Below are 24,204 nucleotides of genomic sequence, written 5' to 3'. Positions count from 1 at the left end.
TTTGAACTTGAGACTTTGTGCTTATTCAAACTGAGACTTTCCTACCCCCACTCCACCAAGCACCCATTTCTCAGACAGTGTTTGCATTTGACTGACGGCTTTGGGGCCGTTTGATCGCCTCTCTTCTTTTAGAAAAGGGGGTGGGAAGGAGACTGTTAGATAGTAGTTCTTTTGTTTTGTGTTTTAAATCCGCGGTATAGGGTTTCTGTCTCAGGGAACTTGCCCATGGCTTTCTTGATAAAGAAGAAGAAATTTAAATTCCAAACTACATTTACTCTGGAGGAGCTGACTGCGGTCCCATTCGTGAATGGCGTGCTGTTCTGCAAAATCCGGCTGCTGGATGGCGGGGATTTCGCCAGCTTGTCGTCCAGGTAGGAATCTATTCTTATTCTTCTAATCGTGGCTCCAGCTCCAACCTGGCTGTCTGCCCCATTCTCTTGGAGGGGAGGGGGTACCTGTTTGGGGTTTCAGAGGTTCTGTCTTTTAGGGAACTGGAGAGGGCACATCTGGAAAGCCCCAACACAAGGGTGTGTAGCTTCGAGTAAGTGGGTCAGGGACTTGAAAAATTATTTTGTATTACTCCCAGTTGCAGCCAGAGGCAGATTTTTAAATGCCTTGATGTGCTTAATGGGAAGCTTGGGAGCGTTTGGGGCCACATTTCCTTAGTGTTCTAAGAATCTTTGCTCATAACAACCCTCTGAGGGTAGGTAGTAGGTACTAGCAAGGATTCTTATCCCCCCTTATGGCAGCTGAGGAAACTTGAGGCTCACAGTGGTAAACGTCAGAAATTGGTCTAGAACTCTAAGGCTCTTTCCACCACTCTTTGATGGTCTCTTGCTAATTGCAGGCCTTTTGAAGCAACCTCTAACAGCAAAGTGTTTGGCATTCATCGATTGGCAGTACCGGTGCCAGTGACATGGGATGTGTGCAATATTTATTTCTACTTTTTTTCTTCCCTTGAGACTTTTAAAAGCACTTCTCCAGTAGACACTGAATAAATACTGAGTAGATAGAGATGGATCAGCTGGTTTGGGAGAGGAGGAGAGGCCCCAGCTCCTCCATCTTGCCCTCATTCATCTCATCCTCCCCCTTCTGAATTTCCACACTGGATTCCTGTTTTCAGAAACCTTTTCTGGTACCAGTTTCCTGAAGTTCCATTGGATTTAGAACATAGTAGGGGCTTAATAAATGCTAGTTGATTGACTTGCTGACTTAAATATTTTGCTCAGTGTCCCTCAGCCCCAGAGAGTGTAAGGTGGCCAGATTGCTTCTGTCCTCCTTCCCCTTGGCATTACTGTCCTCTTAGGGCTGCGAAGGAGTTATTTTGCATTGCAAATTGCCTTGTAAAAAAAGGACTGCTTGTTGCCAGGATTTTAGGAGTCACAGATTAGCTTGGTGAATTATGCTCCCCACCTGTACTGATCCAGCTGACTAACCACCAGCTGGGAACAGTGTGTAAATGGTGGGGAGGCCTTTTGAAAATATATGGGCAGTCTCAACACTACACCTTGGTGTGCACTGTGACTGGTGCTGGGCCCCAACAGAACTGCCCTGCCCCCATGTGCTTCTGAAACCTTCCTCCTGTTCTCCAGTAACTGCTACCTCTCCTGTGAGTAGAACCTGTCCCAGATAATCCCCTAAACTCTCCTGATCCTTGGTTGCCTACTTAAAGCAGTGTGGGAAGAACTGGATGGGGTGGCCTTGAAACCTGTTGCTCAGTTTTCCCAGAGGACAATTTATCCCCCTTAGAGCCTGGGGGCCCCTCTGCTTTAAGGCAAATCACTGTGCGGCCCTTCACTGCTAGGGGCTGAGTGGCCAGATTTACAAGGTGGAAGAGATTTGCACATCCAGAGAGGAAAGTGTGAGTCTCTCCCTATCCTTTTCTTTCTCCCCCTCCCTCCCTATCTCTGTCCCTCTCCTCCTTCTCTTCCTCTCCCCCATGCCCCCATTCACGCTTCCAGCAAAGTTGTTGAAATCTGCTAGAAATCTGCTCTGAGAAGAATCACATCATAACAACTTTTCCTTACATTCGTCTACCCTGGGAATTTGATTTCTTCTTTAGAGTGGTTGAAGCTGCTTATCTGAGGAATTCTTGCTACTTGCCTGTGCTGCCTCGGGAGGGGGTGGGGGGAATAGAGATGTTTAAGGCCTTAGAAGTCATGTGAGGACCACCCAGGCCTGGTCAACAAAGCTGTAGAGCCACATCTCCCCCCCCTCCCCCCCAGGCCAGTTGCAGTATGCAGGCAGGCAGCAATCACTTGCATTGCTCCCCAGCCCTGGGGTCTGGCTGGTCCAGCTTCAGGTGGTGGCTCAGCAGGCCATAGGGTGCTGACTGCAGCTGGGCCCTAGTAGAGGACTTGGCTATAATTTAAACCAAGCCCATGGCAGTGGTTTTTCTACTGCCCAGGCCAGTCATAAAGCAGCCTCTGGAGCAGGGACAAGCTGGCTGGCTGCTAAAGATTGTTCCACTACTCTTACCTGTCTGGCTTTTCTAGACAGCTTGTAAACCTTCAGTCTGCATCTGGAAAGTTACTGGTCTTGGCGAGAGTTGTATGGCTTTCACCTTTTCCTAACCTTTCTTCTCCTGGCAAAGCTCTGTGCCTTCTCAGAAACTGGATGAGTTTTTAACAGCTCTGTATCAGAACCTTTTGTCTGATCTCTGATGCATCTTTTTTTTTTGTCACCTTGAGAGGAATAGAAGGTTGAAGAAAGCCTGGGGAGTTGCTTCAGCAGTCCCTTCCTTGACTGAAGCAGGCTTGCCTGGTCCCAGAGCAGGTTTAGGGCTGTGGCAAGCAGGCAAGAGGCCTTGCTAGTAACAATCAAAAGTCCTGAGCTCTAGGATTGTGGAGGCCTCTACCCTTGATTGTTCCATAAGGTGTAGGAGAATTTGAAAGGGCCTGCTCACAGGGTGAGTTGGGAGCGAGGGACAGCAAGTGAGTTATTTCAAAAGGGAAATGATTATGCCACCTTTCCTCCTTAGGAGGCCTGCTAATGCCCCTGAACACTCCATGTCATTTCAGTGTGATAGGTGATGTTGCAACTAGGCCCATTTGTTCTTAGGAGACAGATTCGGAGCCACACCTCTGCAGTGCCTGTCTTCTTAGCTCCTTTTAAGTCTGTTCAGCACCATGACAACTCCCTGGGTACACAGCTTTCTTGTCTGACCCAATTGGAACAGGTAGAACAGGTGGTAGTGTTCTCCCAGGATGGAGGCTGACTTGTTTGTTGCAAGCCTGTTAGGCTTGGGAGGAGCATCAGAGATGTCAGGTAGATACTAAACAAGACCTACCTTCATCCTGTACTCTAAGAGGGGGCTTTTAGGTGAGCTCTCCTGTGTGTGGAAATCCATGTTTGCATGGATCAGAGACATATGAGAAGGTCAGAAGTGGTTTGGTTTAGAATAAACAACCAAGACTAGGAGGGATTAGGGAGTTTGGGAGGTTGTAGGTGACCCTCCTGTAGAATGGGAGGCTGCTGTGGTACTAAATAGAACATTAGATTTGGAATCAGATGTTGGTTTGAATCCTGGCTCTGCCCCCTATGACCTATGTGACCTTGTGTCAGCCTCTCTGGGCCTCAGCTTTCTCCTCTGTGAAGTGAGGGAGGTAGACTAGATGGCCCTTTTCAGCTCTCAAATCTCTGAACCTATGATTCCCTAGGGTCATAGAGGGACCCTATGGTCCTTCCCTGGGGTCTAGAGCCCTAAATTGAGTTAGGTTACCCTCAGTCAGCAATCACGAATTCAGCTAAGGCACTGTCAGGCACTGTGCTGAATTCTAGACATAGCAAGGCAAACACAAAAGATTGTCCCTGCCCTCAAGGAGCTACTGGATTTTGAGGGAATGATTGGAGCCTGGCCACCTAACCATCCAGTTTCTAGGGCTTTGGAGCATTTTGAAAAGAGTGGGTCAGTCAGCAGCTTCCCCAGCTGACTTAGCAAAAGCCAAGTACTCAGGCCTCTGAGGAAACCCATCCAAGTCTTTAAAAGCTCTTTAATGCATAGACTGTCTATCCCACACATCCTGGAGTAGGTTCCTGCTCTCTCAGCTAGGCTGGAGACAGGCCCTGCTGGCTTGCACCATTTTGTGGAGCTGATGGCGCCTCACCCCCTGAGAGACAAATTCTGGATGCCGGGTGAGTGGTAAAGTGTGGAGAGCAGGCTGGTTCTGAAATATGCTTGTTAGTCTTTATCTGGAGGGACAGATACCTTTCTACTTTGGAAAGTGGTTCTTGCCCTTGTTTCTTTCTCTTTAGCTTTGACTCCTGAGCAGATTTCTAATTATCTTTTCCTGAGTCTCTGAGTTTTCTTGGCAAATATACTGGAGCGGTTTGCCATTTCCTTCTCCAGCTCATTTACAGATGAGGAAACTGAGGCAAACAGGGTTAAGTGACTTGTCCAGGGTCAAGTGACTTGTCCAGGGTCATACAACTAGTAAGTATCTGGATTTGAACTCAAGAAGAGTTTTCCTGACTACAGGTCCTGTTCTCTATCCACTGCCCCACCTAAAATGCCCTAATCTGACAGTAGTTAGTGACCATCATTTTGATTTGGTTCAGTGTCTGCTCAGGTCATTGAACTTGGTTTGCTTGACACATATACACCCTAGCCCACCCCAGGTCAGCAAAGTGTACTTGGCTTCTCTCACTGGTCAGGCGATTGACCTTACCTGAAATAACCCAACTTCATAGGCACCAAAGGCATTGGCCTCTCACCCTGAAACATTCTGGTGATTGTTCAGTTGATTTGGAAAACATGACTGAGAACTTTTAGGAGGAATTAGAATATTTCATCTCACCATAGATTGGATAATGTGAGCATATATAACTGACAAGCATATATAGTGCTTGGAAAAGCATTGTAGCATATAAGAGAGCTGGTCTCAGAGCTAGGAGGGCCCTGGGTTCAATCTTGCTTCTGACTTACTGGTTATGTACCCCTAGGCAAGTCATTTAACTTCTCTAGACTCTAGGCAACTCTTCTAAGATTATAAATTGCAAAGAAGGTGTTGAACTGCTTAGGCAGGGGGAGTCTCCTTGTAATAAGAGCTCCCTATGCCTATGAAATCACATGCCCAATCCCTATCCCAGACTTTATGCCTATGTTATGATTTAGGTTTGCAAAGCATTTCATGTAGGTTAGCTTGTTATAATTATTAATTTGAGGTGTAGTAGCTTCAGGGGTAGCAAGTCCTCATCTCGCTGGGTTATTCCTCTCTTGATCTTTAGGCAGGAGTGCCTTTTGGTTTAGGTTCCTGAGCTCTTGGCCCTTCTGGGTATCTCCACCTCCTCCCAGTGGAACCACATGAGCCAGACCCTGGAGAAGGAACTGTGCCCTCTAGCTGGTTTGTTATGCTAAAGGAGTTGGCCCTCTGATCAGTCCTCCCTGAAGATTCAGTTTTTAATGCTGTGTTCTAGGTGCCACAGATACAAAGATAGAAATGAACTAGCCTTTGCCCTCAGAGAGCTTGGGGTGGGGTTGAGAGAAGAATGGGCATGTTGAGGTGATGATATGATAAATCTAAGTAAATACAAGGTAAGTAAATTACCATGTTAAAAGTTTTGTGTAAAGTTTTACCCACTAAGTAAATACAAAGTTACAGTAACTAGTATAATCGGGAAAGATGTAGGTAGAAGGACACAGGATTTTTGCTTTGAAGAAAGCTAGGAATTCAGCAGAATGGAGGAGAGAGCATTTCAGACACAGGATTTTGGACCACTTGTACAAAGGTAGGTATGAAGGTGAGAGGTGGGATGTCACATATGGGAAACAGCTGGTCAGCCATACTAGAACAGAGAGAGTGTGAAGGAGGATGATTGAGACAAGATTGGAACAGGTAGATGACAACCAGATTGTGGAAGGTTTTAAATGCCAGGGTGAGGATTCTGTATTTTATCCCAGAGGCAATAGGGAGCCATTGAGGATTTTTGAGCAGGGGAAATGATATCATTGGAGCTTTGTATTATGTATTATGCAGCATAATCATTTTTGTAGCTCTGTGAAGGATGGATTAGAGAGGAGAGGTTGGAAGTTAAGACACCAATTAGGAAGCCTTAATAGTAATCTCAGTTGATCCTCATGACAACCCTGTGAGTTTGGTGCTGTTATCCCCATTTTACAGTTGAGGAAACCAAGGCATACAGGTTAAGTGACTTACCCAGGGTCACCCAGCTAGTGCCTGAGGTTAGATTTAACCTCAGGTCTTCCTGACTCCAGGCCCAGGACTCCAGATGAGTTTGACAAGACTTGGTAACTGAATATATGTTAAGTTTGAGAGAGAGAGGACAGAGTAGAGGATGATTCCAAGAGAGTAGATCTATGATCCATCCTTGTGAACTCTGTGATGTTGCTGGGACAGAGAATTTAAATTTATTCTCCTTAAGGGAAATAATACTAGTGTTAAACAGCCACTTAGTGTGAGGCTAGATTTCCTTCTGTCCATAGCCAAATCCTGGGTCATCTCCAGTCATCCTGATGAATATCTGGTCACTGGATTCAGATGGCTCTGGAGGAAAAGTGAGGCTGGTGACCTGCATAGCCCTCCCTCACTCAGAACAAGTGCAAGTCATGTCATTATTTCTCTGATGGCATGGTCTTCTTTGACAACGAAGGATGAACACACACAGCTTCGACTGGTTTACCAGCTTTCAATGGTGGCTGTTACAGGTTCAGTCCTTTGCTAACAAATCCCTGTGACTTTGTAGCTAGTAGAGACAAGTGGGTGATGGATATTGGGGTCTGTATGCAAAGCAACAGGTAAGACCTTTTAATATGTTAAATTTGCCTCCTTACTTCCCTCTTTGGACTTCTTTCTCATTATGGAGAATGGCAGCAAAACTTTCCTGTGTCCTAAGTCTGATTTAGAAAGTCCACCACACCCTCCCCCATGCCTGGCCCGACCATAAGTGACATGAAGACAGAATAATGTCTCTATCAAATAGGGAACCAAACACAGGACAGTCAAACTGGACTGGATGTGTGCTTAGGGTGAGGCTCGGAACCCTCCATGAGGCAGGGTAGATGAAGGGTTTGTACTGGTTTTGTGCCTAGTCTTACCTTCAGTCTCCTCTGACTATGTCTGATGCACTTATTTATCTATATGTCACCTCCCCCATTAGAATGTAAGAGCATGGACTATTTTCCCCTTTTTTATATCCCAGCACTTAGCACCACTCCTGGCACCTGAGTAATTGTTTAATAAATGCTGGTGGGCTGACTGAAGGGAAAGGGGAGAGGCAGCAAAGGAGTTGGGTACAATAGATGGTGGACTTAGATGGGTTTGGAGTATTGCCATGTGTCTGAGTCACTGACTGTGGGCAAAAGTTTGTCATGGCTGGCAACAGCTAAGACCCCTCTGAGACAGTCTGACTCTCCTATTGGCTTTGTCCAGCTCCTTCAAGCTGGAACTGACTAAGTTGCTGACTCTCTGTCTTGTGATTTAAAAAAAAAAAAAGTTCTGGGAGAAGGAAAGGGCATTTTCTTCCCCCAGACTGTCTGTGTACTGGAGCAAAGAGAAGGAGAAAGGATCTGTCATTAGGCACAGGTTGAATTTCTGGGGCCTGGGCCCCTTCTGGGTCAGGGGCTCTCCATTCCAGAGTAAGAGGGACCCATCCACCCCTTAGCCTGGGACCTATGGGGAGCGAGTAGCATAGAGAATTCTCTTACACTCTAGCCTGTGAAAGGCTAGAAAAAAAGGCCTGCCCCATGTTGAGTGAGCCAGACAGAGGGTCCTTTGTGCTGTGATCGTGGTGCTCGCCTCAAAAAGGGTGAGAACTGGAGTTCTCCACTATAGACTAGGGGCTGGGAGGGAGGGGGACGGGGAGAGAGAAGAGGCATTTTCATATTGTCTGTCAGAAAGTGCCATACACTCCTGCTTTCTTTGGTTGTTACCTCAGCAAATGGGCTTCCCTAAGCCCCTTGGAGGCATAAAATAATGAGATGGAGACAGAAAGGAGAGAAAAAAGGAGATCCGTAGCTGAGAGGAGGTGGAAAGGGGTTTGGGGTTTCAGTTGGCCAATGTGGAAATTTTTTTTTTTAATATTAATTGGCATAGAAGGATTGAATCATCTCAAATGTGAGAATAGGCATAGAGAGGTTTATCTTGATGTTTCAGGGCTTGCCTGATGTCTCCCAGCCCACCACCATTGTCCTCTTGTCCTGCATTTGCAATCCTAGGTTGGATTTTCAACCTGTATTATTTTGTCTGTAGGTGGCATCCTGTGAAAACCTGGTCAGTGGCTCGCTTGAAGTTTGTTTTAAATTCTCCCTCCTTCATGTCCTGCTGGGCACAAAATACCCAGTTCTTAATCTTTAAAAAATAAAACAAAAAAAACAACAAAAAAACCCCCTCGCATTCCAGCTTCTATCCTATTATGTTTCTTCTTTTCAGTTGAAATCCTAGAAAAAGCTGTCTGTCCTTATCTTTATTTTCTCACTTTTCTGCATGGCAGAGTGGGTAAAGTGCTGAATTTGGAGTTGAGAATAGTTACCTATGTTCAAAATCCATTTCTGCCACCAACTGCCTGTGTGACTTTGAGCAAGGTTTTTAACCTCCCCAAACCTTCAGATTTCTTCATCCTAAAATGGAAAAAGTGTTTCAGTTGTTTCCCATTTGGGGTTTTCTTGACAAAGATACTGGAGTGGCTTGTCATTTCCTTCTCTAGTTCATTTTACAGATGAGGAAACTGAGGCTAACAAGGTTAAGTGACTTGTCCAGGGTCACACAGCTAGTAAGTGTCTGAGGTGAGATTTGAGCACAGGAAGAAGAATCTTCTGACTCCAGACCCAGCACGCTATCCATGGTGCCAACTAGCAGCCCAGATGTGGGACTAGATGGCTTCAAAGCCCCTTCCAGTTCTAAATCCGTGATCTAATGATCCTCTGAAATCTGGCTTCTAACCTCATCACTCAGCTGAAGCTTCTCTCTCAAAATAATGAAAAATCCCTTAATTGCCAAGTCCCATGGTCTTTTTTTTTAGTCCTCATCCATCTTGACCTCTTTCTCAGCATTTAGTATTTGCTCACTTTATCCTGGATTCTCTTTTTCTGAGTTTTTATGACCCTGTTCTCTTGATTCACCTATACTGTCTGACCACTTCTCTGTACCATCTCCTTTCTGCGGCACCCTGACTGTGGGTGGCACCCCCACACTCTGATCTGGGTCTCATCTTTCTCTTGGTGACCTCAGCAGCTCCTGTGAGTTCAATTATCATCTATGCAAATAACTAGGTATGTAGAGAGCATATTTCTGTGTATATCATCTACATCTATCCAACCCTACTCTCTCTCCTGCATTCTAGTCTCATATTACTAAATGCCTAGTAAACATTTCCCATTGGATGTCCCTTAGGCAACTCCAACTCAACCAGTCCAAAACAGCTAATTAGCTTTTACTCAGAAGCTGCCCCCTCTTCTTAACTTGCCTATTTCTTGTCAGGGCATCCTTCCAGTCACCCAGGTTAACCTCCTCAGAGTCATCCTTAACTTTTCCCTCTGCACTCAATTAATTGACGAAGCTCGTCAGTTCTACCTTAACAACATCTATTACATCTGCCCCCTTCTCTCTACTTAAATAGTCATTGCCCTAGATTAGGCCCTTATCACCTCTTAAGAGTCTATCATGTTATAAGGGTTTTAGCAAAAGGATTTAGGCTTAATAATGTGTTTAGGCATTAAGGAACATTACAGAATGAGACTTCTGAGCTGTTGCAGTAGTCTAATCACTGGTCTCCTTGCCTCCCATCTCTCCTGTCTCTAATACACCTTCCACCTACCTGCCCAAGTGATTTTCCTAAAGTATAAGTCTTATCATGCTGCTTCCCTGCTCAATGAACTCGTATAGCTCCCTGTTATCTCTAGGATCAAATAAAAACTCTGGTTTGATGTTTAAAGTCCTTCACAGTTGGGCTTAAGACTACTTTTTCAGGCTTATAATGTTTCTTCCCATCCTTCATTCTGTGTTCCAGCCCCAAATGGCTGGTTTCTCACACACACACAATTCCTTCTCCTGTCTTACTTAGACTCACCTTTGCGTGTTGGAATCCCTAGTTTACATCAGAACACAACTCTAGGGCTGCCTCCGACCAGCTAGTAGTGTCTCTTCCAGGAATGTCTCTCCTTTTATTAAATTTATTATGCATGTATTTATATGCATAGATGTTCTTTCCAGATAGGATTTAAGTTCCTTGAGAGTGGGGATTGTTTCATTTCTGTCTTTACATTCCTACTGTCTGGCACATAGTAGGTACTTCTTTGCTTGAGATTGTATTGGGGCCCATGTAGAACTGATATCGTATTACTTGCCTTCTCAAGGGCTAGGGGAAGGGCAGGAAGGAGGAAGGGAGAGAATTTAGAACTCAAAATTTAAAAAATGAATGTTAAAAATTGTTTTAAATGTAATTGAAAGTATTTCACTATCTATACATCTATGTATACACACACCACACACACACACACACACACATATATACTCACACACTTTTTTTTAAAGAGTATTGGTGGTCATAGGACCCCATTTCCTGAAGTTAGTCCCAGCTCACTCCAGAAAAAGAGAGATGTTGGCACCTAAGGACAGGGTGGAACAGCTGCTGCTTGTGATTTCTTTGTACAAAGCAGGTGTAGGGATCTGGTTTTCTTCCTTCCCTTTGGCTTTTCTTCTGGATCCCCAGCTCTCTCTTCCCACATCTGTTCCTGGGTATTACCCGCCTCTCACCATTATCAGTCAGTGTCAGGAACAGCTCTTCCCCTTGTCCCAGGCAGCTGGGCTCCCACTCCCATCCCAGCCTCATCTCTGGGCTCCAGAAGCCCCTCCCCCTGCCACATAGGCAAGTTTGTGTTCTCCAGCCGGGAGCAACGATGCCCTCACCCTTCTGGTTCATGGGATGGGGAGGAGATGAGATATGGATTGTTCTTCCTTGGGCTGACCTCCATCAAAGTTGCCTTACCTCCTCTTACTTGTCCCAACCCTCTTGGATCAAGCTGCCTTCAATTGGCATTAGATAGTCAAGAACTGGGTGATTTCATTCCTGAGTAGGACTTTGAAGGAGGCTTGGTCTGTGACCCTATAGGCAGGTTCTCATTTCTCTTTGTTTATTAGGAAACTATTCCCCTGAGGGATTGCACTGGCCATCTGTGTGAGGAGTTGGTCCCAAGGGAGAATATGGAAATGTTCTTAAAGTGTTGAGTGAGAATGGATCTGGTCTTTGTATGTCTAGTGTTTACATAGCAGTTTTACTGACTACTTATATATGTTGTCAAGACACTGATTGAGATGCATCTGGATGGACAGACAGGATGTTGGCCTGGTCTTTCTCAATATGTATCATACGTATCTCAACATATATCTTGAGCAGACATTGTGGATGGACCAATGAGCAGAGCTGTTACTTGGACAGGAGGAAGGCGATGGGTTGTATCATGTTTGGAAAAGTTCCCCTCACTTTCAGCAAACTCATGTTTTCCTTGAGACAAGAGCCCATATTTTTTAACATCACCACTCTTCCTGTTATGTTACATGGCTGCAAATTCTAGAACACAATCTCTGTGACAAATGAGAATTGTGGATCACCCACAGGTCAAGGGAGAGATTTATGGTAGGCATAAACAGGCTGCCACATGTGACTAATGCAGATTTACATAGGGAGATCGCAGCATTAGGAGATATCATCAGAGAGAAGATAGACGATAAGGGAAGAAGGTAGACTAGTCATCGTAGCGAGGAGAGGTAGTGGCGGAACAACGAGTCTTGCCTAATAACTATGCAGTGTTAAGAGGAGTGTCACAAGAAGGTCCTTAGGACATTGGGTAGACCCCTATGAAGGATCATAGTGGAGTAAATAGCAGCTTAGGCTACAGAAGGTATGCATGGATTTTGACTTACAACACTGATAGGTTTTGACTTTCAACAATGAAGTGTTGTATGGTTTACAAAGCATTTCAAGGATATTCTCTCTCTCTCAAGCCTGACCATATAACTCAGGGAGCAAGGTAATGCAGATTGTGAAGGTCTTAGAGAGTCTGGCATGGCCAAAGTCACAAAAATAAGTAGGGGGTTGGGAGACCATTGTTGGGGTTTTTTTCTTCTTCCTTGGTAGCATCTTTTAAAAAAGTTTTGTTGGTTCTGTTTTTAAAAATACTATCACCTCCTGGTGACTCCCTATCTCCTCTCTCCAAGCCACTTTGCACCCTCTCCTCTAACAAATACGTGTAGTCAAATAAAACAAGCCCCTCCCTTGGCCAAAGCTGAAAACGGGTGCCGCGTTCTGCACTTGTCTTTCTGCTGAGAGGTCAAAAGATTTGCTTCACAATCTTCGCTGTGGCTCCTTGAGATTAGTTTTGTCTTTACAGCTTCAGAACCTGGCACATAGAAGGCATTTAACAAATGCTTTTTGATTGATTGGTTCAGAATTCTGGAGTGTTGTTCACTTCACTGTTGTTTTTCTTTCCATGATTGTGGGACGTATATAAAATTTTCTCTAGGTTCTGTTTATTCTGTAATAATCACACACATACACACACACGTACATGTACACACATCTATTCAGCCATTACCTCCACTGGTGGGGGACCCATTTTCCTCCCAATTCTTTGCTACTATAAAAAAGTGCCAATGTCAATACTTCTATATGTATAGGAAAGCTTTTACTGTTGTTATTGTTTAGTTATCTTTCAGTCATATCTGACTCTTCTGGACCCCATTTGGGGGTTTTTTGGAGTGGTTTGCCATTTCCTTCTCCAGTTCATTTTATGGATGAGGAAACTGAGGTAAACAGGTGACTTGCCCAGGGTCATGCAACTTGCACGTATCTGGCAGGATTGGAGCTCAGGTCTTCCTGAGTCCTGGTCTGGCACTCTATCCACTGTGCCATCCTGCTTTCACTATAGCCACTCTCTTCTTCTGAGGCAGGAATTTGATCAGACACTTTCCAAGCTGCTTCCGTTTGGGTGAGAGGATGACTTTGAATTGGGGTCCTGTTTAGTGAGTGGAAGGTGGGATGAAGGCTGTGACTTCATTTGCATGAGAAGGGAGGCGGTGTGGGATCAGGTGTGCTGAGAATTGGTGGACCATTCTGTTAGAAGAATGAAATCCTCCAGTAGAAGAACTGGGGTTTGTCTTCATTTGGCACCTGACATCTGCACATTTCTGCTCTTATCACCTCCAGTTGCATGAGAAAATGTTCCATGATGTCTGTGCTTCATTGCATGAGAAACAAATTTGACTTTAGCTGCTACTTCCTCTTCCAGCCTCTTTGTGAACAACAGGAAATGTAGGTGCTAAGCTAGTAAAAGTGGCTTTTCAAAGCCCCCTGAGAAGTCTATGGCTATTTGACGAAGGGGTCTTAGAATCCTAATTCATTTTCTTTAGAAAATTATTTTGAAGTGGACAGTGATGTTTGTGCTATATTTGGAAGGCGGTAGACCTGGATTCAGATCCTGACTCCTTAGGTGACCTTAGGCAACTTCTCTCCCTGGGTCTCATTGTTCTCATCTCTAAAATTCAGAGACTGGGTTAGATGACCTTTGAGTTCCTTTCTAGCTCTACCCCTAAGCCTGCATTGATGTTTGAATGGGAGACCCAGACCAAACCAATAGAAGAAGGATCTGAGACTGACAGTTAGGAGAGGGACCTCAGAATCCATGTAGTCCAGCTCCTACATTTTACAGATGTGGGAACTGAGGCCCAGGGAGGCTGATTTGCCCAAAGGTCACCCAAGTGTCAGAGGCAGAATTTGAGTCTGGGTCCTCTGGCTCCAGAGCTATGTTGAAATAAAAATTCTTACTGGATGGTGCTGGAGGAAATAAAAGGATAGCTGTTTACACAGGTAGTCATTTATCATCCCCCATCTTGTGTAATTTTAAAAAATGCTTAAACACACAGAGGCTGTTAACCTCAAATCCTTTTGATAAAATCCTTAAAACATCATAAACCCTTAGAAGACTTTACCAGGTTATGAGTTCACCCCCTTGCTCTCAGGCAAGATGATACTTGAATGGTTCCTATTTTAACTGGCCTTATTTTCAATAACCCATCTCAGAATCTGCCTGACAACAGCTGTCACTTCCTACAAAATCTTCTTCGTAGCTAACCTAAGTCCCTCCTGTCATTGGTTAGTTCTGAATGTACCTAGCCTAGCATGTGGTTGTCAGGGCTGTGGAGCAGAGCCCTTTCCTTGTTCAAACTCTGCTCGGTTGCTTAATCTGTGAAATAGGAATGGGAACTCTTACCCTTCCCACCTTACAGGGTTGCACAGTGCCCTGCACATAGTAAGTGCTTCATAGATGCTAGTCAGCTGACTGATTGCCTGGTTGGTTGTGAGGAAAACCCTGTTTACAAACCACTCAAAAAATAGGGATGTCCTGTTCTGGGGCTAGAGGAGCTAGTGCTTTGGGTAGGGTACCTCTCCCTCTTGCATGTTGCTTGTTTGCGTTGCTCCCCAGTTTTTTTTACCTCTTTCCTCCTCTCTGTGGAGAAGCACCGCCCCCACCCCCACCCCCCCACCATCTGTCTTCTCTTGGAGCTGGGCCTGCTTGCAGGGGATAATCTGATACTGTCTTAGAAAGCTATTGCTTTGTAGGGTTTTATCCTAAGGATGCCTAACACCTCTTGGTGCTTAGAAATCTTACCAGCTGTTTCCCAAAGAGTTCCAGCAGTAGTGTAGGTTATGGGGATATCAAGGAAGGTTGAATCTCTCTCTCTTTCTTTCTATTGTTTTTTTTTAAAATTTCATCAAATATTTCCCAATTGCATTTTTAAAAATTTACCATTTTTAAAAAAATTTTTGAGTTTTAATGGAGGGAAGGCTGAGGACTTAAGAATGGAAAGAATTTGTCCGAGATCATATAGTAAGTCAGCAGTGGAACAAGGTCTTCTGTGGTGTGACTTAGCTGACTGATCTTGTCTCCTTTATAGGATTAGGGTCCGGACCTCTGTTTTTCACTGATAGAAAGAATTTCCGTATTCTGGTGACCAATGCATGCCAGCATGTGAGGGTTCCCTGACTTCCTCAGGGTGCAGAGCCAGGATGTTTCAAAGGCAAGACTTGATTTAAGTTCTTCCTGACCCTGGCCAGCTCTCTCACCACTGCACACCACTGCCTCTTCCTATCTCCTCTGTGCAGTTGGCTTGTGAGGGAGTTGTCAAGAAGATATGAGTAAACTATGTGAATCTTTTGATCAGCACACAGAAGGGACATATCAGTGGCCAGCATAGACAGGAGACGCCAGTCCAGAGGGGTCTTGGCTAGGACCTGAGACTGGATGGTGATTGATTCAATGTCCAAGTGATCTCAGTGAATCATCCCTTCTTTGGAGTTCATATTTGCAAGTAGACTCAAGATGTATTTTTCCATTTCTATGGGGAGAAAAACCACTCCTCAATATGATGATGGCCACCTGGTCTCCATGGGGAGATTTCAGGAAGAGGACTAGGGAAACCAGGCTTAAATTGCCTTGGGAGGCATTCACAATTAGATTTGGGGAGCAGCTGCATTTCTAAGAAATTATCTGACTTCAAGGCAAATCGTAGAACCTCTTTTCCCAGACATCTTTACTTTGCACAAGAAGAAAAGTACAGCCCTTGTCTTGAAGCAGGGATATGAGTCTGGGAGTTCCCAATTCTCATTCCTTTCTGTTCCCTTTCTGGTAAAGGAAAGGGAGAGGTAAATTTAAGGCACAAAAATTTCTTTTCTCCAGCTTCTTCTTGGACTGTCAAGTCTAGCCATTGTTGGTGCTTCAGGATCTTGCCATATGCATTCTTTGCCCCCTATCCCCACCCCTTTCCTCCATGGGTGGCCGGGTATTTGGCCAGTATTTCTTCCAGGTGCTGTGTCTGCCTAAGACTAGGGCACCACCTGGGAGTGACTCAAGAGGAAGCCTGCCTGGGCCTGTGGGTTGAGCCCCTCCTTCAGGGGCTGAGCGACTTGCTTTCACATCAGGTGAGGGGGCTCCTAAAGCTTTTCTGGGGGTGAGAGGTAGGGCCTGAGCAGCACTTCATTCCTTACACCCCTATGGCTACCTGGGAGTCTCTGGACTTAGAGACACATTTCTAACAGCGTACATGATCTGGAGGATTTTCAGGCTTCCTACGCAATCACTGCACCTGCTTGGGCTATTTAAGCAGTATCAGGCAAAGTCTGTCTTCCTACCCTGGCTGCAGCGATGGGGGCCTAAAAGTGTCCTGGGGGTAGTGGAGTATTTGTTGCTAGCTTCTTGGAAGTGGCTCTCTAATCTGGCATATATTAGGAGCTTAAGTGCTTCTCACTTGATTCCATAGGGTCATGTTGTAGGATCTTAGATATTTTTCAGACAGTTAAAAAAAAACAAAACAACCTTTTCAGATGTTTTATGGATAATCTTTTTTATCCCTTCCCAGTGAGTTGCCTCTGCCATAGAACCCTCCCTTGCAACAAATTGGTCCACTCTGAAGGGAAACAAATCAGCACGTTGTCAGTCTCTGAAAATGTAGACCTCGTTCCTCATTTCTGGCCCACCACTTCTCTTCCAAGTGGAAGAGGGACATGTTTCTTCATTGAAGTCACAACTGGATGCTGCATTGATCATAGTTCTAAAGTCAGATGCCATTCCTCTCAATGACACACTTCTCTGTGGTTTCAGTAACCTGACCTCTGTGAGGAAGATAGAGCATAGAAAGATAATAGGAGCATGAGGGGAAGGTTTGCAGGGACTAACAAAGATGAATGTAGACCCCGTTGTCCCCCTGTGTTCCTGAAAGCGGTTGGTGCCTATGCATTGCAAGGGGGCTTCTCTGGAACACCAGGCAGCCAAGGTAAAAACTCTTGGTAACCGTAGATAGCACCTCTGCTCCTCCTTGGTAATAGCAGGCCAGATACTCATTTTCTTCCATTTCTGTGGCCTGTGGAAGGGCAGAATCTCTCCATTTTGACTTGAAATACTTTTTCTCCTCTTTGGTTCCTCTATCTTTGGAATAATGCCCTGTTCCAAGCCTTGGTCTCTCTCTAGACTCCACTTGACAGTTTAGCTGTCTGGGGATGAGCTAGAAACTAGCGGGGAATGTAGATTTTTCTCCCCTCTTTATCCTTGACATGCCTTGTTCACTGAAGCCCAAGTCCTGACAGGTTTGACCTCTGTGATCTGTGATGACTCTACCTTCTTGCTCTGGGATTGAATTCCCTAAATTCATGTCTCCCATTCCTGAAACTGGTATGTTTAGAAGTTGGCATCAGACATTCTGGAATTGAGACTTGGGCTGAAAGGTTCTTTGTTAAGTAAATTTAGCTATATTACCGAGTGGCCCTTTTTTATACTGTCTGCAAATATTTATACAAATGCTAGGCTCTCAAGGGAGAAATAATAAATTAGTGCTCTTTTCCATATTGTTGGAATCTGTAGCTTTCTATGAGTTACACTGACTCTCTTTGGAACCTAAATGGGTCTGGGCCCTGAATATCTAGAACAGACCAGAATGAATGAGAAGTAGATCTTTACAAAGTCACTAGTTTCTCTTGGATTCATGATGTCTTATTCTGTTTTGGATATCTCCATCCAAGCTAATCTGCATTGTTGGGAGGGCCAAGAAGCTGATATTGTCTGCTTCTCTCATTCCCAAAGCTAGCTTCCTGATGTAGACTCCATTTGTACTCAACAGTGTGTCCGACATGGCAGCTATGTTATAAGAATGTATTACTTTCACATCACATGCAGGTATGGATGCCTTTCTACCTAGTGTCAAAGAACTGGATCAGACATTCTACCCCTCCAGCTGTGATTTTCCCTAGATGGAAGCATTCTGTGCAAGTATTAATTGTTATCTTAATCATCAGAGCCCCATGAAATTTAATGTCACCTTTTTGTTTGAGTCTCTAATGCCCAGCCATGGTTCCATGCCCCAGCCTCCGCTTCTAGTGTGAAGTTTTATAGTCTTCTCCAAGGCTCACTTGGAGGACTGAAGAAAGTATTATGTCTGGAGTGGTAAGAAGTGCTTGTGTCTGGCAACCCAGAAGAATAAATTCTCTCTCTGGCAACATTTATCTGCTGGAATCTCTGAATGCCACGCTTATCAGAGAACAGAGTGACTTCCAGAGAATCTACTCACTGAACATTTTCCAGTTGACATCATTTATGTTTTGGAGGATTGTCAGTGGAGGAGGGAACTGATAATGTCAGGTCCAGAGCAACCTACATTCCTGTCCCCTTCCTGATAATCTATAGCCAAGAGGAAGCAGACGTGGCCTGTGGCTGCAGCGTTAACACTAGAGCCCAGTGGTTTCTCAATCCAAGTTTTAGTGAGCCCCTTCCTTGGGACCCCTATGGTAGCAGATGTTCTAGATTTAAATTGTTTCCCTATTAGACATTTGCATCTCTGGGCTGATCTGGCTTTCATCAGACGGAAACTTCTATTGCATCATCATTGCTGTGCTAACTTTGCCAGGGAGTCAGCTGGCTAGCCCCCTGTTCTTGGGAGAATTGAATTAGCTTTGTTGTTGTTGTGAGCGTGTGTGTGTCCATGTGTGCCCATGCGTGCAGACACACAGGAGCTTGTTGGGGACTGGGGAATACAAGTTCCAGCTCAGGCCCTTGACTGGATGAAAGGTTTGCCCAGACCCTTATTGAATGCAGCATATTTTTCAGCTCTTTGGACCAGGGGATCCAGTTCAATGGAAAAAACCCAGAATCAGAGGACCTAGATTCTCCTATTTACTACTTGTATAAATTTGAGAATTTACCTCTCTGGGCCTGAATTTCTTCATTTGTAAATAAGGGTAGGGAGTGGTAGACTAGAGCACTGCTAAGATTCCTTCCATCTTGGATGTTTTATGATCTAAGGCCTGAGGTTATTTTTATGCTGTGCAGAGGTGAAGAGTTTGAGAGTAAAATATGGTTTGTTCTTTGCCTCTGACCCAGTGAACTGCACTCCCTAAATTCTTTATAGTATAAAGAGGGGTAAAAACAAGACTCTCCCATCAAAGAAATTGGAGACTCTGTTAGATTTGAATTAACCCATTTGAAGCAAACCTAATTTTAGCTGTAGTCTGTCAGCCTAGCTCAGGGTGTGAAATTTGAGGCTTTTTAAACTGAGACTCTGTCTGTCGTTAGAAAAATGGCTTTTTCCCTCTCTCCTGCCTGCCTCCAGTTTCCCTGGCTCTAACTAGTGGCTTTCTTTCTACCTGATGGAAACCAGATTGAGAGGGGATAGGGCTCAGTGACCAAAAAGCTACACTTTGAAGTGGAACCCTTGCTTGTAATTCTTGGGGTGACTGATTATTTTGGTGCCCAGATCAAAGTCTTACCCAACCCCAGAGTATTCCACAACACCAAAGAATAAAAAAGGAGCATATTCAGTATTCCACAACCCCTTAAGGCAGGGACCTGGAATCAGGAAGATCTGAATTCAGAATTCTGCCCTCAGACACCTGCCTTGGCTTAAGTTTGCTCATCTGTAAAGTGAGGATCAGAATTGCACCTACCCCCTTCTCTGCCCGCCCCACCCCCCGCCGTTGTAGGGATCAAATGAGAAAACTCCTGTAAAGTGCTTTGTGAACCTCCAGATGCCACAGAAGTGATAGCTATTATTATATTTCTGAAAACCCCCCAGTAACACAAAAGAGTGCTTCGGGGTATCTTGTTGCCACCCCAAGTCTTGTTCTCTTACTTTTCTACTGTCCTAGGACCCAAGAAGGTATGTTTAAGAGTAGGTAGGTGCTAAGTGGCAGATGTGGGTGCTGTCGGGGTGTCAGGAGTCAGGGACAGCCACACTTATGGAAGAAATTCCAGCCTTTCCTCTCTTGGAACACAAAGAATGCAAGATTCCTTTCTTACTCTTCTTTTACTTGGGTGATCTTGTCAAAGGACCTGGACATGTGGCAGTAAAGATGGGTTTTCCTAAACATCTTTAAAGTGTTTATGGGAAGGTTTGTTGGACAGGAGTCCATCCAGCATGGTGTAGCTTCGTCTATTTCAGGAGGACCCAGAAATAGAGCTGGGTTTTGTCCCTGCCTCTCTGGTTTGGGTCAGGCCCCTTGCGGCAGGAGACCTGTGATTATCGAGGTGGGCTGGGGGTGGTCCCCTGCATGACTCTGAGCCTCAGTCATTCTCACCTCCCTGGGGTTTGATCTAATTGTATATCCAGAGAATCTCAAAGCTGAAAATGAAACTCTTCTGAAGTCACTTTTGAAATACCGTCCCTATAATTACCTGCCCTGAGACAGCAGGCAGGACGTTGAGGCACCCAAAATATCAGGCTGTTGGGATAGCTAAAGCAACCTCTCCCAAGCTCGTAGAAGATCCCTTTCTTTTCTAAGTGTTATTTCAATTCTTCCATGAAATGAGAGTAGAAGAGACATTTAGACTGTTAGGAGAAAAGGAATTTAAGATATTTAAAAATGTAGTATGTGTATATATACATGTGTATATGTATAAAAATATATCAAAATACATAAAAATTCAATTATCTTCCCAAAAGATGGTTCCTGGCTCAGCTATAGTATCAATTAGATAAAAGAAAAAATATCGGCCATTTGGCTAGGTGTTTCCTTCCGCCCTCCCCAACAAGTTCTGCAAATGAGCAGTCTGTTGTTACTGTTTCAGAACCAGCGTCCTCCATGTTCATTGCTGTTTCACTAGATATCCAAGTCTCTCTCCAGTTCTTAGGACAACAGATCTAGAGTTGGAAAGGATCCCCCAAGCCATCACATCCAACTCCCCTAACTTTTCTAGATAAGCAAACTGAGGCCCAGAGGGGCTGAGTGACTTGCCCAAAGTCAAATAGGCAGCATTTGAGGTAGGATTTGTATCTGGGTCCTCTGACTCCAGAATCAGAATTTTTCCCATTGTCCCAGCCTACCGTCTGATCCTCTTTCACTCCTAAAGAAACAGCTCTGATTTACTAATTATATATTTGAATTTATTATTCCACTTTCCTATATCCCTTAATCCTTCCACATAAGCTTATAGCACATTCTTTTAAAAATCTGAATTTACTGATACTTTTGTTTTTATATAGTCTTTGTTTCCTAACATATCTTTCCCTTCCTCCTTATACAAAGAACCCTTCCTCATACCAAAGAATAAAAAAGAGAGTATATTCAGTATTCCACATTCATAATCCTTCACTTCTTCAAAGAAAGGAAGGAACCTTTTGTGATGGGAATCTTTGGGCTTGGTGAGATCTTTGATTTCCAGGATTCCTCCATAGAGAGGCTTTGGAGAGTTTTTCCTTGCCTCTTAATAACCTAATTGCCAAGCTTTCATTACTTTTCTCCACCCCAGTATTATTATTAACAGTAATAGCTCTTTTTTGTCTACCTTGCATCCAGGAGCTGCTGATAAATAGGACCTTATTGCTTCTCATAACATCTTGTGATGGGAGTGCCGCATTTCCTCCCTCGTTTTTGTAGGTGGAGAAACTGAGGCTGAGGCATCAAGAGAGGTTTCTCCAAAGCCTCATAGCAAGTCAGAAATAGATTTAAGAACCCAGGCTATTCAGTCCCACAAATATTTACTGAACAAACATTTACTGAGTGAGCCTACGAATCTGTACTGGTCAGATCCCTGGGGAACGTTGAGACCTGGTAAGGCCCACCCAGGATTATAACTCAAGCCCTCCTGAGCACAGATGGTGATTGTGTCCATACCACAGACTGTGTGACCTAGCTCCATGACCTCTTGGAAAAATAAAGATGGGCATGCTATCTCCTTCCCAGGGGAGTGGTGATAAATGAGTGTTTATCAACTTGGTGGAAATGGGAAGGAAGTTACAGTGCTAAGCCAACAAACAACCTGCTTGTTGTATAATGGGCAAAATCTGTACAATGATTTGGGTTCATTTTCCCATAAAGGAAAGAGAGAAAAAGAAAGAGACTGTTACCTAAACCTGGGGGACCCTTCAGTGTTTTGAATCAATGTATTTTAACTGGATCAGCCCTGGCAGGAGAGATTTGAATCATGCATAGGCCACCACCTTACCTGTATTCAACCCAGAGCTAGTCCTTTATAAAGAAGAAAAAATCCCACAGTCCTGTTAAGTATTTTGTTCCAAGTGACTAATCTCTTTTGGGTGTTCCAGCATGTCTAACCTAGGATCCATTTAAGTCTTTTGGAGTCTGTCATCTGACTCTCCAGTGGGGAGGGTGAGGAAGAGGGGAGGAAAGAGGTAGGACAGCTAAGTTTTGAATAGTCTCAGATTCTAGTCTCAACACAGAGAGAATCCATTTGCAGCCTCTGAACAGTGTCAGATGGCCTTATAACTTCTCACCTACACAGGGCAGAGCTGCGGGTTCTTATTGGTTATTCTTAACCATTGTTTTCTAGGGTTCAGTTTCTGCCCCTCCTGCTTTTTAAGTTCATTCCAGAGAGACCATCTTTGTATCTTTTGTAGTCTTTCTCCCCAGCCTCTATGCAATTTTTAAGGGTCCTCTAGTTCTGAAAAGTATACCATGTGAGTGATGGGGGAAGGACTGGGAAAGAATTCAAGAGAGACGAGAAAGAACAGGTTGTCGGTGGCAACTTGGAAAGACATTGATAAGAAAGTTCAAAATACTGTGATAAGAAAATAAAGACTCATTGTATGTCTTACTAAGACAGTGTTGTTCAGTTGTATCCGACTCTTTGTGACCCCATTTGGGGTTTTCTTGGCCAAGATACTAAAGAAATTTGCCATTTCCTTCTCCAGCTTATTTTACAGATGAGGAAACTGAGGCAAACAAGGTTTAGTGACTTGCCCAGAGTCAAACAGCTAGTAAGTATCTGAGGTTAGATTTGAATTCAGGTCTTTCTGACTCTATCCACTGTGCTCTATCCACTGGGTCACCTAAAACAAATGGAAAGGACACTGAATTTGGAATGAGGAGATCTGGGTTTGAATCTGTCATCTGCCACCTTATCTGAGTGACCTTGGTTAGCTTCGATGGACAAAAGAGACTATGAGGACCATGGTTCTGAAAGCCCAGCTTTTGAGTGCACTGGTTTTGGAGTCAGGAAGACCTGAGGTCCAGTGCTACCTTGGACACATCAGCTGGGTGACCCTGGGTGACCCTAAATAGGCCTCATTTTCCTTGTCTGTAAAATCACTAAATTACTTTGAGGTTCCTTCTATGTCAAGAGCCTGTGATGATGTGGTGACACCCAAACAAAGGCTGCTCTGCTCCCCCCCAACCCCCTCCAGTTTTCTGCCCCTTCCCACTGTCTTCATACAGTGAAGTACCTATAGATCAGTCACCCACTATGTTGAAGGCCCTGCCTTTGCTGAGGGATTCAAGTACAAAGCTGAGCTCCCAGTATAAGTCACTAGCTGACTTAGTTTAGTAGGCAGGCCATTTTCCAGGAAACAAAAAATAGTTATGTGATAGTGAAACCCTGGCAAACCCTAGCTGAGCAAGGACGACGTGCTAGGCGTGGTGCTCACTGTGGGTGGAGTTAATCTGGGAAAGTTTCTTAAAGGCTGTAGTGATTGTGGATTGACCAAGAAACCAAGAATTGTGGATAGAAATGTTGGGTTTAGAATCAGGAAGACCCGAGTTCAAATCCCATCTCAGACACATCATAGCCAAGCAATTCAGTAATCCTCACAGTCTCAGTTTTCTCATCTGTAAAAGTAAGAGGGTTGAACTTAGTTGCCTCTAAGGTCTCTTCTAGCATTAAATCTATGATTCCTTTATACAGAATAGTTGAAAAAGACAGTCTCCAGTTAGTCATCCAGTATTTATTCAATATTTACTATGTGCCAGGCCCTGTGTTTAAGTGATAGGGATACAAAGGAAGGCAAAAAATGGTCCCTGCCCAGTAAGGGACCCTGTGCCCTGTAGGAGGTGGGAGATCATCTCAGAAGGAAGACACTGGAAATGGGGGATTTTGATGGCCAGATGTTTTTGTGACTCATCAATGGATGAGAAGTGTTGAGTCACTCCCTAACTGGTTTATAATCTGTGTCTATACATGCCAATTTACTGGAGAAATAGAGGCATCCAGAGGATCCTTGTCAGTGGTGGAGTGGGGATTAGTATCTGCTTCTTCAGGGCGCCTCTGACCAAGGACGATTAAGCCTTCATTCATATTGGGCCCAAGATGCTGCAGCACAATGAAATTGTGATGCCCTGGAATTTTCCAGAGAGCCCAGAGCGGCTTTCACAACTGCCTCATTTTCTATAATATTAACTTAAAGAAATGGGGAAAGTGAGTGGGAATAGAGAGTGTTATAAATCTTCAGTTTACAGAAGGGAGCCCAGAAGGGATCA

The 24,204-nt window shown here is 44.4% G+C and overlaps 1 protein-coding gene across 1 annotated transcript in view; it reads left to right on the top strand.

Moving 5' to 3' along the window:
• Positions 1-215: 215 nt before the first annotated feature.
• EEIG1 (estrogen-induced osteoclastogenesis regulator 1) overlaps positions 216-24,204 on the top strand; it is a 41,613-nt gene continuing 17,624 nt past the window's right edge. The window contains exon 1 of the mRNA XM_072632538.1: positions 216-371. Within this exon, the coding sequence (XP_072488639.1) occupies positions 226-371 (146 nt within the window). The 5' untranslated portion in view covers positions 216-225. The remainder of the gene's footprint in view (positions 372-24,204) is intronic.

The sequence above is a fragment of the Notamacropus eugenii genome, chromosome 1, assembly GCF_028372415.1.
Source record: "Notamacropus eugenii isolate mMacEug1 chromosome 1, mMacEug1.pri_v2, whole genome shotgun sequence".
In the NCBI taxonomy this organism is placed as follows: domain Eukaryota; kingdom Metazoa; phylum Chordata; class Mammalia; order Diprotodontia; family Macropodidae; genus Notamacropus; species Notamacropus eugenii.
This window is presented reverse-complemented; position numbering and strand designations above follow the sequence as displayed.